Here is a 13,740-nt window from a genome sequence, read left to right as displayed (position 1 = left end):
CAGTACTAAGCTAATAAATTTACACATGGATATGTTTGAAAGTAGAACTTTGGCTGGTATTTTATAACCCATTTTCTTTATTAATATCATCATAAAAAAGTCAATGCATGTTTGTAATGGAATTTTTACTGGTATGATAGTATCAACTCAATTTTCCCACCACATATTTAACAGTAGTTTCAAATTTATATTCAGTATTTTCAATACACCCAAATGTCTAACTGAAGCTGAAAAGCAGTCATATTGTTCTTGGAAGATATTTTTTAAATTTGATGATATCAAAGGAGATTTTGAATGCATTGTTTACCATCAAATCTAAAGAATGCTCAAAAAACACTTGGTGGCGGTCACTGAACAGGTCAGACTTCTCCTGTTCGCGCACCTTGCTCAGCTTCCTCCCCAACCATGTCTGACAAACCCGATATGGCCGAGATTGAGAAATTTGATAAGTCGAAATTGGAGAAGACAGAAACGCAAGAGAAAAATCCACTGCCTTCCAAAGAAACCACTGAACAGGAGAAGCAAGCAAGCGAATCATAATGAGGCCCGCACCACCAATATGCACGGTACATTCCACAAGCATTGCCTTCTTATTTTACTTCCTTTAGCTGTTTAACTTTGTAATATGCAAAGAGGTTGGATCAGTTTAAATAACTTCTGCCCCTTTTCACATCAGAACTACTGACAATGAAGGCTGCACCTGCCTCTCCCATCTGCCTGTCTGGCTGGCAGGGAAGGGAAAGAACTCGCAGGTTGGTGAAGGAAGAGGCTGGGTAGGTCCACAGCAAAATCTAGAGTGAAAACCAAGCTGGTCCAAGGTGTTTTGCAGGTTGTAAAATGCAGTTTAATCAGAGTGCCATTTTTTTTTTTGTTAAAATAATTTAAATTACAGGAATGTACAATTTTTTAATATGCAAATAAAGTTTTAAAATCTGAAAAAAAGAATACTTAAAAAACATAGAATGGTGTATAATTTTTTCAAATATCTTCTATTGCAATGTTCCATTTTCCACATATATGTGCACTATTGTCATATTTATGGCTTCTCAAATTATTTGTGTCAAGTTCAGTGTTTGTAACTTTTTAATTAAATTTTAAAATAATCTTTCTCCATTGTGACAAAAATCCCTCAAAATGTTCACATATAACAGTATTTGACTTTAGAAATCTATAAATGAAATCATAATTATTACCTATGCTATATATATACATTACATTTTGAACCTAAAATAATATTTAGTACTTCATACTTTATTCCAAATATTTCTTTTATAGCACTTGCTGACATTTTAATATGTAAGTAGTTTTTTGGTGTTAATATCTGACTTCTGCATAAGTGTTCTGTCATGATGTATACACCCAAGTGAATAATATGCCAATTTTCACACTTTTAAAATTAACTGGTGTCTGAATAGTATATATTGCCTCTGCAAGAATAGAATCATTTATAAAATGCTTTCAATATTTTTTCCACTTTATATAGGTCTCTGTTTTGCGGTACTACCTTTCTCTGTGTCCCATATATCTTTGATGTTCTTTTCCATTTTCACTCTTTTTCTCTTTCTGTGCTTTAATCCAAATACTTCCTGCTGTCTTTCAGTTGTCTAATCTGTTATGCTGTTTTTAATCTGTCATGAATCCCATCAAATAAATTCTTTAACAATTTTACTAAGGTAGATTATACAAATAATAAACTGTACCTATTTAAAATATACAATTTGATGAATTTTGACATACATACACACCCATGAAACCACCACCATAATCAAGATTAAGATCATTCTCATCACCCCCAAGAGTTTCTTTGTGCCCCTTTACCTCTCATGTCTCCCTCCATATTTGGTCTCAGGATGTTACTATATATTCGTTTGCATTTTCTAGAATTTCATGTAGAATTATATGATATGTATTTTTTTGTTTTCAGCTCAGTATAATGATTTTGAGATTCACCCACATTGTTGAGTGTATTGGTAGATAGTTTGTTTCTTTTAATTGCTGAGTGGTGTTCTATTGTGTGGATTTAACACATTTTGTTCATCCATTCACCTGTTGATGGGTATTTGAGTTGTTACTAGTATTTTGATACTATGCATAAAACTGCTATGGATATTCTTGTACAAGTCTCAGTGTGGACATATATTTTCATTTCTCTTGGGTAAATACTGATGTGATAGCCTTTCTGGGGTGTCAACTTGGCTAGACTATAGTCTCCAGTTATTCTACACTATTCAAAGCTAATCTGAGTGTTGCCTATGAAAACATTATTATAGATATGATTAAAGGCCATAACGAGTTGACTTAAAATAGATTTTTAATTTAATTTATTGATTGATCTTAGAGAGAGAGTAAAGGAAGAGTGAGAGAGAGAGAGAGAAACATCCACGTGAGAGAGAAACAATGACCAGCTGCCTCTGGTACGCACCCCAACCAGGAATTGAATCTGCAACCTAGGCACGTGCCCTGACTGGAGGTAATCATACTGGCAAACTTTCGGTTCATGGAACCACACTCCAAGCAACTGACACAGCCAGGGCATAATCAGTTGACTTTAATAAGGGTGATTATCTTAGATAATCCAGTTGGACCTGATTTAATCAGTGAAAAGTCCTTAAAAGCAGAGTTGAGGCTCTCCTGAAGAAGAAATTCTGCCTTGGGACAGCCATGTCAGTCAGCTCTCCTCCCCACCCGTAACTGCACAAATCAATTCCTTGAAATAAATCTTTTATTATATAATTCGTACTGGTTCTGCTTCTCCATTTGAACCCTGACATACAGATTTTGATACTGGAAGTGGTTCTAGAAGAATAGATCTTAAGAATGAATTTTTTGAGTTGGTTCTCTAACCTGGTTAAAAGTCACTAATGACTATTTTCAGTGGTAAAGAGGGCACTGGTAAGTCCATGGCATGATGAGGCATTGGATACTCCTAACAGAATGCCTATAGAAAGCGAGGTCCTGAGTGACCATGTATTTGAGTATCTTAGTCCAACTAAGGAATATGATGGGATTGGTTGGTTGCCCCTAACTGCACTGGAGAAAGTAAGGAAAGAAAAGGATGAGATCAGGGCTTCAAATTCCCAGCTCAGGCTATGCGTAGATGACCTGAAAGCTTCTATTTCTACCTTAAAAGAAACTTTAGTGCCATTTTTTTTCCGAAAATGAAACCCAGAACCTCATTCTGCAAGTGGCTAATAGAGATTCTATTTCAAGTATTTGGCAGGCCACTATAGGTGAATCACAGTTCAGACACTTAAGATTTTGGAGCAAAGCCCTACCATTCTCTGTGATAACTACTCTCCTATTGAGAAAGAGCTTTTAGCTTGCTGCTGAACCTTAGTACATACTGAACTCTTAACCATAGGTCATCAAGTTACCATGTGAACTGGGTGTTATTTTATCCAACAAGCTATAAAGTTATGTACACACAGCAGCCCTGCATTATCAATGAAACTATGAGATTGGGCTTAAATAGGCTCTGAAGACATAACTAAATTGTACAAGATGAGGAAGTAGCCCAAATGTCCATGGTCCCTGCTCCTGCTACATTATCTTCTATATTTCAGCCTATACCTATAATTTCCTGGGGCATTCCCTATGACTGGGGAAAAGAAAATCCAGTCTTATTTAACAGCCTGGTTTACGATGGTTGTACACAATATACACGCACTGGTTGAAAACAGACTGTTGCAACACTATTGTCCCTTTCTGGGATATCCTTGAAGAAAAATTGTGAAGGAAAAGCCTCCCTGTTGGCAGAACTTCAAGCAGTGCACCTAGTAGGAGGAATGCCAATTCTGTTGGTCGTGAGGTCTTAGTTCCAAAGGAAGGAATGCTTCCAACAGGAGACACAACAATGCTTCTGTTGAATTGGAAGTTCAGACTGTCATCAGGTTACCTGGGGGCATCTCATTCCTTTGTGTATGTGTTCTTAAAAGATTTTATTTATTTATTTATTTTTAGAAAGAGGGGAAGGGAGGGAGAAAAACATTTATCAGTTGCTTCTCACATGCCCCCAATTGGGGACCTGGTCTGCAACCCAGACATGTGCTTTTAGTGGGAATTGAACCTGTGATCTTTCGATTCACAGGCTGGCACTCAGTCCACTGAGCCACATCAGTGAGGGCTCATTTCTTTGAATAAATAGGCAAAGAAAGGAGTTACTGTACTGGCTGGTGTGACTGATCCTAATTCCCAAGGGGGAAGGAAATTCAATTGCTACTACACAATGGGAATGTATTAATAATAGTTAACTTCATAGCACAGTTATAAGTTATAGGATGTCAAAATCAAAAAGAGAACATCAACCAAGGCCTTTGCATCCTCTTTTTGGGAAAGTGTTAAGCATTTTTGGTTGTGTGTAGGTTAGTTGTATGTTAGGTGCAAGTATGACTTTGTTATTGTCTTTATTTGGAGCTTAAGTACAGTTAAGGAAATGTGTAGGAGTGGGACTGCTGGGTCATCAGTCTTTTTAATTTTAGCTAGCTTAATGCGGGTGTAGTGGTATATCATTGTGATTTTAATTTGCAAATCTTTGGATTACTAAATATGTTGAGCATCTTTTTGTTGCTTATTGGCCATTTTTGTATCTTCTTCGGTGACGTGTTTACCAAAACCTTTTGGCCATTGTTTTATTGGGTTGTTTTCTTATAAAAGTTCTTTAAAAAATTATGAGGAAGTTTATTTAGAAAGTTACAGAGGTAGTAGAAGTGAGCCAACAGGGCTGCACAGGCTCAGGAACAAGTTAAAGAAGCAAAAGAAGGCACTTGGGGCCCTGGCCGGGTGGCTCAGTTGATTAGAGGACAGGCCTCGTAAGGCCAGGTTTCGGTTGGATCCCCTGTCAGGGCACATACAAGAATCAACCAATGAATGCATAAATAAATGGAACAACAAGTCCATGTCTCTCTCTCTCTCAAATCAATAAATAATTTTTTTAAAGGCCCTTGTAGCTTAGGAGAGGGAAAGGCAAAGGTAACGCCGTGGGGGAAGAGGTGGGGCATGGGAAAGGTTCCTATTTGCTCCCCAGAGGGACAGTGTCATTATATAGTCTGGATACAAGTCTTTTGTCAGATATATTGTTTTGCAAATTTCTCCTTCCCACCTGCACCTTGCCTTTTTATTTTCCCAATGATGTCTTTCAAAGAAAAAGTTTTAAATTTTGATGAAGTTAACCTTATGAATCATTTCTTTTATGGTTCATGCTTTTTATGTCCTAAGAAGTCTTTGCCTATCTCATGATCACAAAATTATTTTGTTTTCTTTTAGAAATTTACCTATAGTTTTAGCTTTTAAGTTTATCATCCATTTTTTGTAACTTTCCTCAGGGGGCTCCTTCAATGCTCCTGAGATCTAACTATATTCCCCATTGACCTCAAATATGAGTCAAACTTGTCGCCTCCCTGGCCTTCACTCTTTATCCAATAGATCAAGTCCTGCCCATTTTATTCCCTAAAAAGTGGTCTTCCCTACCACCACCAGTTTACCTTGCCATAAGTCTCAAATCCTTACCTCAATTACTGCCTACCTCTCCCCACACTCACACTCTACTTCACAGTCTATGGTCTTCCAGCACCCAATTCTGGCCATGCCAAGCTCTCACCCCTTGGACCTATTTCCTTTCAAGTCAACCCTCAGATTCCAGCCTGAATGTCCCTGACTAAATCAAACTCTACTGCCTCACCCCTACCTCCCACACAGGTTTTCTTTGCACCATGTACCTCTAGAAAAGATTTTACTAATTGTAAATTTTAATTTTGTGCGATTCTTCGTTTTAACGTTTTCCTTCTCCACCAGATCTAACTTCTTGAGGTCAGGGATCTGTTTTATCCCCACACTACTCGCAAGTCGAACAGGGCCTAGTACACAGGGAGGAAGCCTCAATACATAAGTGTTGAATGAATAAATGAATTAGTAAAATGGAATAATAAAGGGCTAGGCTGAGGGTTGTTTGTGGTCCTTTCTGTGGTAATACCAGACGCGAAATAGTAATAGCCTCTGCCGTTTTCCTAGCAGCAGACGAAAACTTCTCACATCTAAGAAAGGAAGGACTTTCGATTCAAGGTAGGAAGAACAGGTGTATGATTCCCAATGGCGTCCAGAAATCCGTGCAAACCTGCATTGCTTCGGGCCCTCTTTCCCCAGAAAAAGGGGCCAGACCACAGGAGCTCTGTTCCTGGAGCTTTGGCTGGGAAAAGCCTACTTGCAGGAAACCAGCTACAACTGCAGCTGACCAGCTCATGATGCCTGGAAGACCGCGTGCGGGGGCGCGTGTGGGCTAGGGGCGGGGCCATGCCTGGGTGGGTGAGGGGGCTGTTCCCGCCCCCTGCTGCGTGCGCGTGCCCGCTGCAGCCTCGCGCTTGCGCTGCCGGCTGGAGGCGGATGTTGTGGGCGGTGGCGGCGGGCGCACGCGCTCTCGCCTACTCGAACCGGTTCGCGCTCCCGCGCAGAGGCAGAATCGGCGGTGGCGGCTGCAGCAGCGGCTGCAGCGGCTGAGTTGGCGCGGGGGGAGGGCCGGGAGGGAGGGTGGCTGGGGGGGATGGACCGGGCGCGGCGGCCGCAGCGGCAGGAGCCGGCGCCTGAACTCGAGCAACGGCCCTGGCGGAGACGCCGGGTGCTCCTCCCCTCCCCGCCGGTGAGTGAGTGCCCCCGCTCTGGACTCTGTTTGCAGCCGCGGTCACTCACGGCCCCTCCGCCCCCGGTGAGGAGAGTCGTGCGGGGAGCGTGGTCTGGCGGCCGATGCGGGCCGGGCCTCCCCCTCGCGGCCTGGCGCGGGTCGGACCCACCGTCGTCCTATTTCAGGGCTTAAGCCCTGGGCCTAGGACTTGACCCCCCCCACACCCCCTCGTCCCAGCATCCTGCCTGGCCCTTTTCTTTTCTGGCTGGTCCCGCTGTCATTTTGACCGTGGGGTTTCTCTCCCCAATCCTCTCGCCTCGCCCCCTTCCCAGCACCCCACCTCTAGGTCCGAGGGGAGGGAGGGGCCTGTGAGGAGTTGGGCTGAGGCACCAGGGACTGTTTAGGAGCTAGCTCTGGATGGAGGTCTGGGGTCCTATGAGCCCTCACTTGGCCTTGCTGTGAAGTTGGCCACTAGGGCTCAGCCAGTGCCACCTGAAACCAGTTTTGCATCTTTTGTTTTGATTTTGAACTTGTTTAAGAGAAGTAGGTACCTGCTGTACTGGGGTCAGGGGAATAGGTAGTGCAAGGTAGAAGGCTAGGCTGTCTGGCTTCTGAGTGCCTTCTATAAGCCCTTTTAGAAAGGAAAAATGGGCGCGCCTTCCTTAAATGGCCAGAAATCCGTTTACAGCTCGCAAGTTCCCCCCTTCCCCCCGCCCCTTTTCTGCCTAAGGAAAGGTGTGTATAGTTTTGTCTAGCGATTGGTTTGGTTCATTCCATAACAACATTGATGGTGAGGATCCCCCACCCCCCGCCCTGGGTGAATCTGCAGCAGTGGCCTAAAGCAGCCCACTTGAGCTCTTGGCTATTTTCCACCCCCTTTTTTTGGTGACAGCTTATACATTAATCTTGTTAGATCCTTACCGAGTGATTTTGTAGGCTGCCTTTTCAACCTGACTTGTTATAGGGGAAAGGAATATGAACACATAGACACTAATCCAAAATGGATGCTATAAGTCTGACATACTCATTAGAGGTACCTGTACCATAAGCATCTCTATGAAAGGTCTGATTTCCTAAATTAGCTAATTATATATTAAAAAAAGGCATCTAGTACTTAAAAAGCAGGTAGCTGCTTTAAAACGAAACAAAACTAATTTGTTTATGTCTTCTGATCAGTATCTTAAATTTTGGAAGTGATTGTTTAACTGAATCCTTGTCTTTGAAGTACCTGTGTACTGAAACTGTTGCAAAGCATGGAGGAAAGAACCTTATGAAAATCTTAATGTGTTACAGACAGGATTCCTCCAGAAGATAGATAATGGCTTTTCTCCACTATATATTAGGAGAGTGGGAGTCCAAAGGGTGAAAAAGGTGAAGGGATTAAGAAGCATAAATTGGGAGTTACGAAGTAGTCATGGGGATGTAAAGTTCAACATAGGGAATATGGTCAATAATATTGTAATAACTGTATGGTGCCAGATGGGTAATTGAATTATTGGGGAATCACTTTGTAAGTTATATAACTGTCTAACCACTATGCTGTATACCTGAAACTAATATAAAATAATATTGAATGTCAACTGTAATTGAAAAAATAAAAAATAAAATTGTGAAACTCCAATTTTGATTAGGTGGTAGTTTTACGAGTCGTTGGCAGCCGTCCGTCTCGAGAGACGATGGTGTAGCTTCTTAAGAGTCTATCTGCACCGCCGAGAATGGCTGTGCAGTCCGACTCGGGAGTGACACGGTATCTGTTTACGAGTATCATATAACAAATGATGCTTATAGGTGTGATTTTTTTTTTAAAGAATTCATTTATTTTTAGAGAGGGGAAGGGAGGGAGAAAGAGGAGAGAAATATCAGTGTGTGGTTGACTCTTACGCTACCCCAACTGGGAACTTGGCCCGCAACCCAGATATGTGCCCTGACTGGGAATCGAACTGGCTACTTCTTGGTTCCCAGGCTGGTGCTCAATCCACTAGCCACACCAGTCAAGGCTATAGGTGTGATTTTTAACTCAACAATATCTTGTCCTCTACCAACAAAGTTGGCTTGTATTTTTTTGAAATCACATTCCCACTCCCTGGCGAGTATAGAAAGATTAAAGAGCTTTTTCTTGTCTGTGGGTGGTAACCTTTTAATTTCTAAAGAGTTTTTAGCTACTTATGGAGTATATTGCTGATCAGCAAAGGAAAATTTTAGATATTAAAAATTCATTAGCATGTGATCTAGATCTGTTAAAATTATGAGCATTTATTAAGATTTGGTGTGGCATGCGTGCTGTGTACAATGTGTAGGAAATGAGATTTCTCAGTATTTGCATCTTAAGGTAAACAGAAGCACAGTCAGCTGACAGACTTTTGACACTTTGAGTAGTTGAGAGAATCTTTTATGAGCGAACACAAACTGCACAATTTGATGAAGAAACCCAATGATCTGGACTAGTTGGTAACCACCATTACTCTTGTTTTCTACTAGAGTATTTCCCCTTTTCTGCAAGAGTTTTTCTTTTTAAAGATTTTATTTATTTTTTAAGAGGGGAAGAGAGGGAGAAAGAGAGGAGGAAAAACATGTCTCATGATGGGTTGCCTCTCTTATGCACCCTGACTGGGACCAAACCCACAACCCAGGCATGTTCCCTGACCGGGAATTGAACCGGCAACTTTTCGCTTTGCTGGATGACACCCAACTAACTGAGCTACAGTGGTCAGGGCCCGCAAGAGTTTTTTTATGCCTGTCTCATATATAGAAAACCTGCCATGGCTGAGGACTTAAGTTTAAACTCCTCAGCATGGCTTTTATGGGTCACTCATTAATTTAGTCATCAAATATTTATTGAGCCCTTATTTTGTTCCAAGATTTCTTCTAAGTACTGGGCTACAGTGGGGGAACAAAGCAGACAAAGGTTCTTGCCCTCATTGAGCTTTATTCTTTGTGTGTGTGAGAGTGAGGATAAGGAACAAAGCAGACAAAGGTTCTTGCCCTCATTGAGCTTTATTCTTTGTGTGTGTGAGAGTGAGGATAACACATAAGCAGATGGACAGAATAATATCAGGTAATGCTAAAAAAGTGAGCAACTGGCAAACTTTTTCTGTAAAGGACCCGAAAGTAAATATGGGCTATACAATCTCAGTTTCAGCTATTCAACTCTTGTTTAGTGCAGAAATTGCCACATGCAGTATAAACAAGTTTGTCTATATTCTACTTAAACTTTGGACACTGAAATTTGAATTTCATATCATTTTCCCACATCACAAAATATTCTTTTTCATTTTTTTCAACCGCTTACAAATGTAAAAATCATTATCATTCTTGCCTCATAAGGTTGTACAAAAACATGGGGCAAGCTGGATTTGGCTTGCAGGCTGTAGTGTGACCCTTTGGAGAAAAAGTTTGCTGACTCCTAATAAAACAAGCTGACGTGACAAGTGAGTGACTGGAGGGGGTGATGGAGAGGCCTCACTAAGAAGATAATTGAGTTGTGGCCTAAAAGGTGCAAAAGCTTTCCTGGCAGATGAAGCAGGAAGTACTACTATTTGCAGGTGGAAATGAGCTGCTCCTATGTTCCCCAGCATGGAACTTCCCCACAACCATATCATTCTTGCCTTTGTGTCTTTTTTTTTTAATTGTGTTGTTCTTAACTAGGTTGTCCTCCTCCCGTCTACCCATTATAGGATCTAAGACTTGGAAGAGATCTCAGTTTCTTACCCAATTGCTCTTCTAAAATGTTCTTAGTGGTTTTTCAGCCTCTCTTTGAACATCTTTGATGACAGAAAATTTATTACTTTGTGATAGCTTGTGCTATTTTTAGGTAGCTCTAATTGTTAAGAGTGTTCTTCATGTTGTAGTAGGATTCAACCTCTCTACTTCCTTCTTTTGGTGCTGCTACCTTACATCGAGTAAGTCTGCAGTAGGGTTGCACTTCATTCCCAGCATTCGTTTCTAAAGTTAATGCATGAGATGCAAATCATATAAGGTGAAAGCTATACACGAAAATCCTTTACATTGCTTAAAAAGTCTAGTGTGCATGTTTTTGTACATATAATTGTATATCATGCTTATGCACTCCACTGAATGAGAGCCACTGAGCTTGACTGAAGGAAGGAGCAAGAGGAAATAAATTATTTAGATATGTAGGCCTTCACACAATTTCGCTTTTTAAAACATATGTCAAATCCCTATCATAGTGGTGAAGGGTGGAGACTTTTAATGTGTTCCTGTTTCCTTGCAGGGTTTATTTTGTTATATTTTTACATTAAGCCCCTGTTACATTAATAAATGTTTGTAGTTGTGTTGTGAATATTAAATGACATAATATATAAGGAAGCACCTGGCACATGGTAAGTAGTTAATAAATGCAGGATTTGAATCTAATTTTTTGCTTCATTGGGCTCACGTGGACACTGTCCTTTGGAAAGTTATGGAGAAGAACTAGGCCACCTGCTTCCTGTTCTTTCCAAATTGGCATTTCCTGTTGTGGCTCTACTGAACAGCTGTCACTCTCCATGTCCTTGAGTGGTCACAGTTTACGAGAGGTCAGCTAGTACGTTAAATGGGTATATGATGTAACTCTTAGTTCTGCTACATGACCCTTCAAGTATTTGAACATTGCTATTATGTCTCCCATGTAAGTCTTCACTTTTCTCAGGGCTATTTTCATTTCTTTTAGTTTTTTCTTATTTCTTCACCCTTCTGGTTGTTGTAGCTGTACCAATTTATTGTTCCTTTTACTTCGATACCCTAAAGTACATTTAAGATACTCAAGTTTTATCTCCTTTGATGAAGCCTTCCCTCATAATTCTAGGCCTTCTCTATACAGTGGAACCTTGGTTCTTGAACTTAATTCATTCTGAAAGACTGTTTGACAAGGAAGTTGTTCAAAAACTGGATCATTTTTCTCTGTTAGAAATAATGTATCAGCATGAAAGGGTTGTTGGGTCAAGAACTGAAGTTTTGTTTGATAATTGAGAAATTCTTTTCTGTGAACAGCTTGGTCAAAAGCCAAATTGTTCAAGATGGGAGATGTTTGAGAACTGAGGTTTGACTCAATTTAATATCTTCTTATTTTTGTATTTTATACTTTTCATGAGCATTTTGTCTTACCTCACAATGAGATAACAAACTTCTTGAGGGCCAAGACCATGTTTTAGGCATCTTTTATGTGCAAATGCACTGCGTAAAATTTCAGGCATGTAATAGTTCATAAATACTTTATAATAAAAAAATACTTTAAAAATAAATTTTTCATTTTAGAACTGTGTTAGATTTACTGAATTACTCTGAAAATAGTATGGAGAATTCCTGTCTCTCTCATACTCAGTTGCCCTTATTATTAACTTCAAACATGAGTGTGGTACTTCTGTCATAATGAACCAATATTGAGACATTATTACTAAGTCTACATACTTGCTTCAGAGTTCCACAGTTTTTTCCTTAATGTCCCTTTTTTGTGTTCAAGGATCCCATTCAGGATGCCACATTACATTTAATAATCATGTCTCCTTAGCTCCTCTTGGTTGTGACAATTTTTCAGACTTTCCTTGTTTTTAATGATATTGGCAATTTTGAAAATAACTGATTGGGCATTTTTGTATCAAGTCCTTCAGTTGGAATTTGTCTGGTGTTTATAAGGTTTAGATTGATGTAATGTGATTTTGAAAAGAAGAACACCGAGGTGAAGTGTCATTCTTACCACGTATCAAGAGTACATATTATGGATACGACGGATCAGTGTTAATGTTAACCTTGATCACCTAGCTTGAAGTAGTATTTGCTTTCTTCACTGAAAAGTTACCCTTTTGTTCTTCCCTTTCTGTACTATAGAAGAAAGTCACTGTGCAGAGCCCACACTTAATGAGAGATGAGTTTTACTCCATTTCCTTAAGAGTGGAGTATTTATCTACATAAATTTCTTTGCTCAAAATGTTCCAGCTTTGGTCATGGGGGGCTTTTTCAGTTGGCTCCTGTATCCCTTCCCTTTGACATACTCCAGTGATTATGTGTTTGTGAGCACTTTTCTTTCTGACAACATAAAATGCGTCTGGCTCATCTTTTTTAAAAACATTTATTTATTTATTTGCAGAGAGAGGGGAAAGGAGAAAGAGGGAGAGGAAACATCACTGTGTGGTTGCCTCTCATGCACTCCCAACTGGGGACCTGATGTGCAACCTAGTCATGTGCCCTGACTGGGAATTAGAAACCAAAGTGGTATTAGAAACCAAGATCTGGGTGCTAAGTATGCTAGTTGCCACTAGAGTATTATTGCTTCTAGGCTCTCTGAGTGAGGTAGCAAGGAGATATATGTGTATATATTAACCTATGTGTATACATATATCTACAAATAGTTCTTTATGTAACCATTTGTGTATATTAAGCTAAGCATGAATTAATACTGTTATCTCCAACTGTCATTTCATAACACATTGGTCATTCTAACTTCTTTCACTTTACCAGTAAGAAATCTGGCCATCCATTTACTTAATCCTTCAGTTCTAGTATACACATACAGTGGTTGTAGAATGATTAGTCTGTGCCCCTGTGGGAAAGAGCTATGTATATCAACTAGAGTACAGTGCTTATGGGTCCTTTATTTTCTCTTTAGTCTTACTCCACTCATTTCCAGCATTACCTAGGTCAGCACCATATTCTTCCACCTCCTTTGTGAGGGTGTTTCATATTTGTAATAAATTTAGATTGTTTTGTCACATTCTGCATTCCATGTCGATATTCTTTTACTTCTTAAATGATTATTTAAAAATTTGCATACATTATTTATTCCTTGTGCTTTAAATTTATATGGGTTTTGACAAACTTTTAATATATTCACCATTACAGTATCATTTAGAATAGTTTCGCTTCTCTAAACAATTTGTGCCTCACCTATTTACCCCCCACACCAGCCCCTGGCAACTGATCTGTTTACTGTATACAGTTTTACCTTTTCCAAAATATTAAATTTTAGAAAGTATTTTTAAATGATTTTTAGAAACATAGCATTTTGTTAAGTAGTGGGAGATACAGGTACCTGGTAACTAACACTTTGAAACATGTTTTTTATTGAGGTAAAATTCACATAACAAAATTTATAATCTTAACCATTTAAAATGTACAGTTCAGAGGCTTTTAGTTCA

General features: G+C 39.8%; 2 protein-coding genes across 4 annotated transcripts in view; both read left to right on the top strand.

The window, feature by feature from the left end:
• The first annotated feature begins 405 nt into the window (after positions 1 to 405).
• LOC150004980 (thymosin beta-4-like) lies at positions 406 to 560 on the top strand. Its single transcript, XM_090282969.1, has one exon. It carries the CDS (start codon positions 406 to 408, stop codon positions 538 to 540), a length of 135 nt encoding a protein of 44 aa, XP_090139095.1. The 3' UTR covers positions 541 to 560.
• A 5,977-nt stretch (positions 561 to 6,537) lies between these two features.
• Positions 6,538 to 13,740, top strand: part of TMCC1 (transmembrane and coiled-coil domain family 1) — a 242,665-nt gene continuing 235,462 nt past the window's right edge. For all 3 annotated transcript variants that reach the window (XM_090284212.1, XM_090284211.1, XM_090284209.1), the window contains exon 1: positions 6,538 to 6,628. The gene's annotated coding sequence lies outside the window, so the exon portion shown is untranslated. The remainder of the gene's footprint in view (positions 6,629 to 13,740) is intronic.

Source organism: Furipterus horrens, unplaced genomic scaffold, assembly GCF_987537825.1.
Source record: "Furipterus horrens unplaced genomic scaffold, mFurHor1.1.pri manual_scaffold_7, whole genome shotgun sequence".
Classification (NCBI taxonomy): Eukaryota; Metazoa; Chordata; class Mammalia; order Chiroptera; family Furipteridae; genus Furipterus; species Furipterus horrens.
Note: the sequence above shows the minus strand (reverse complement) of the source record. Positions and strands in the feature narration are given on the sequence as shown.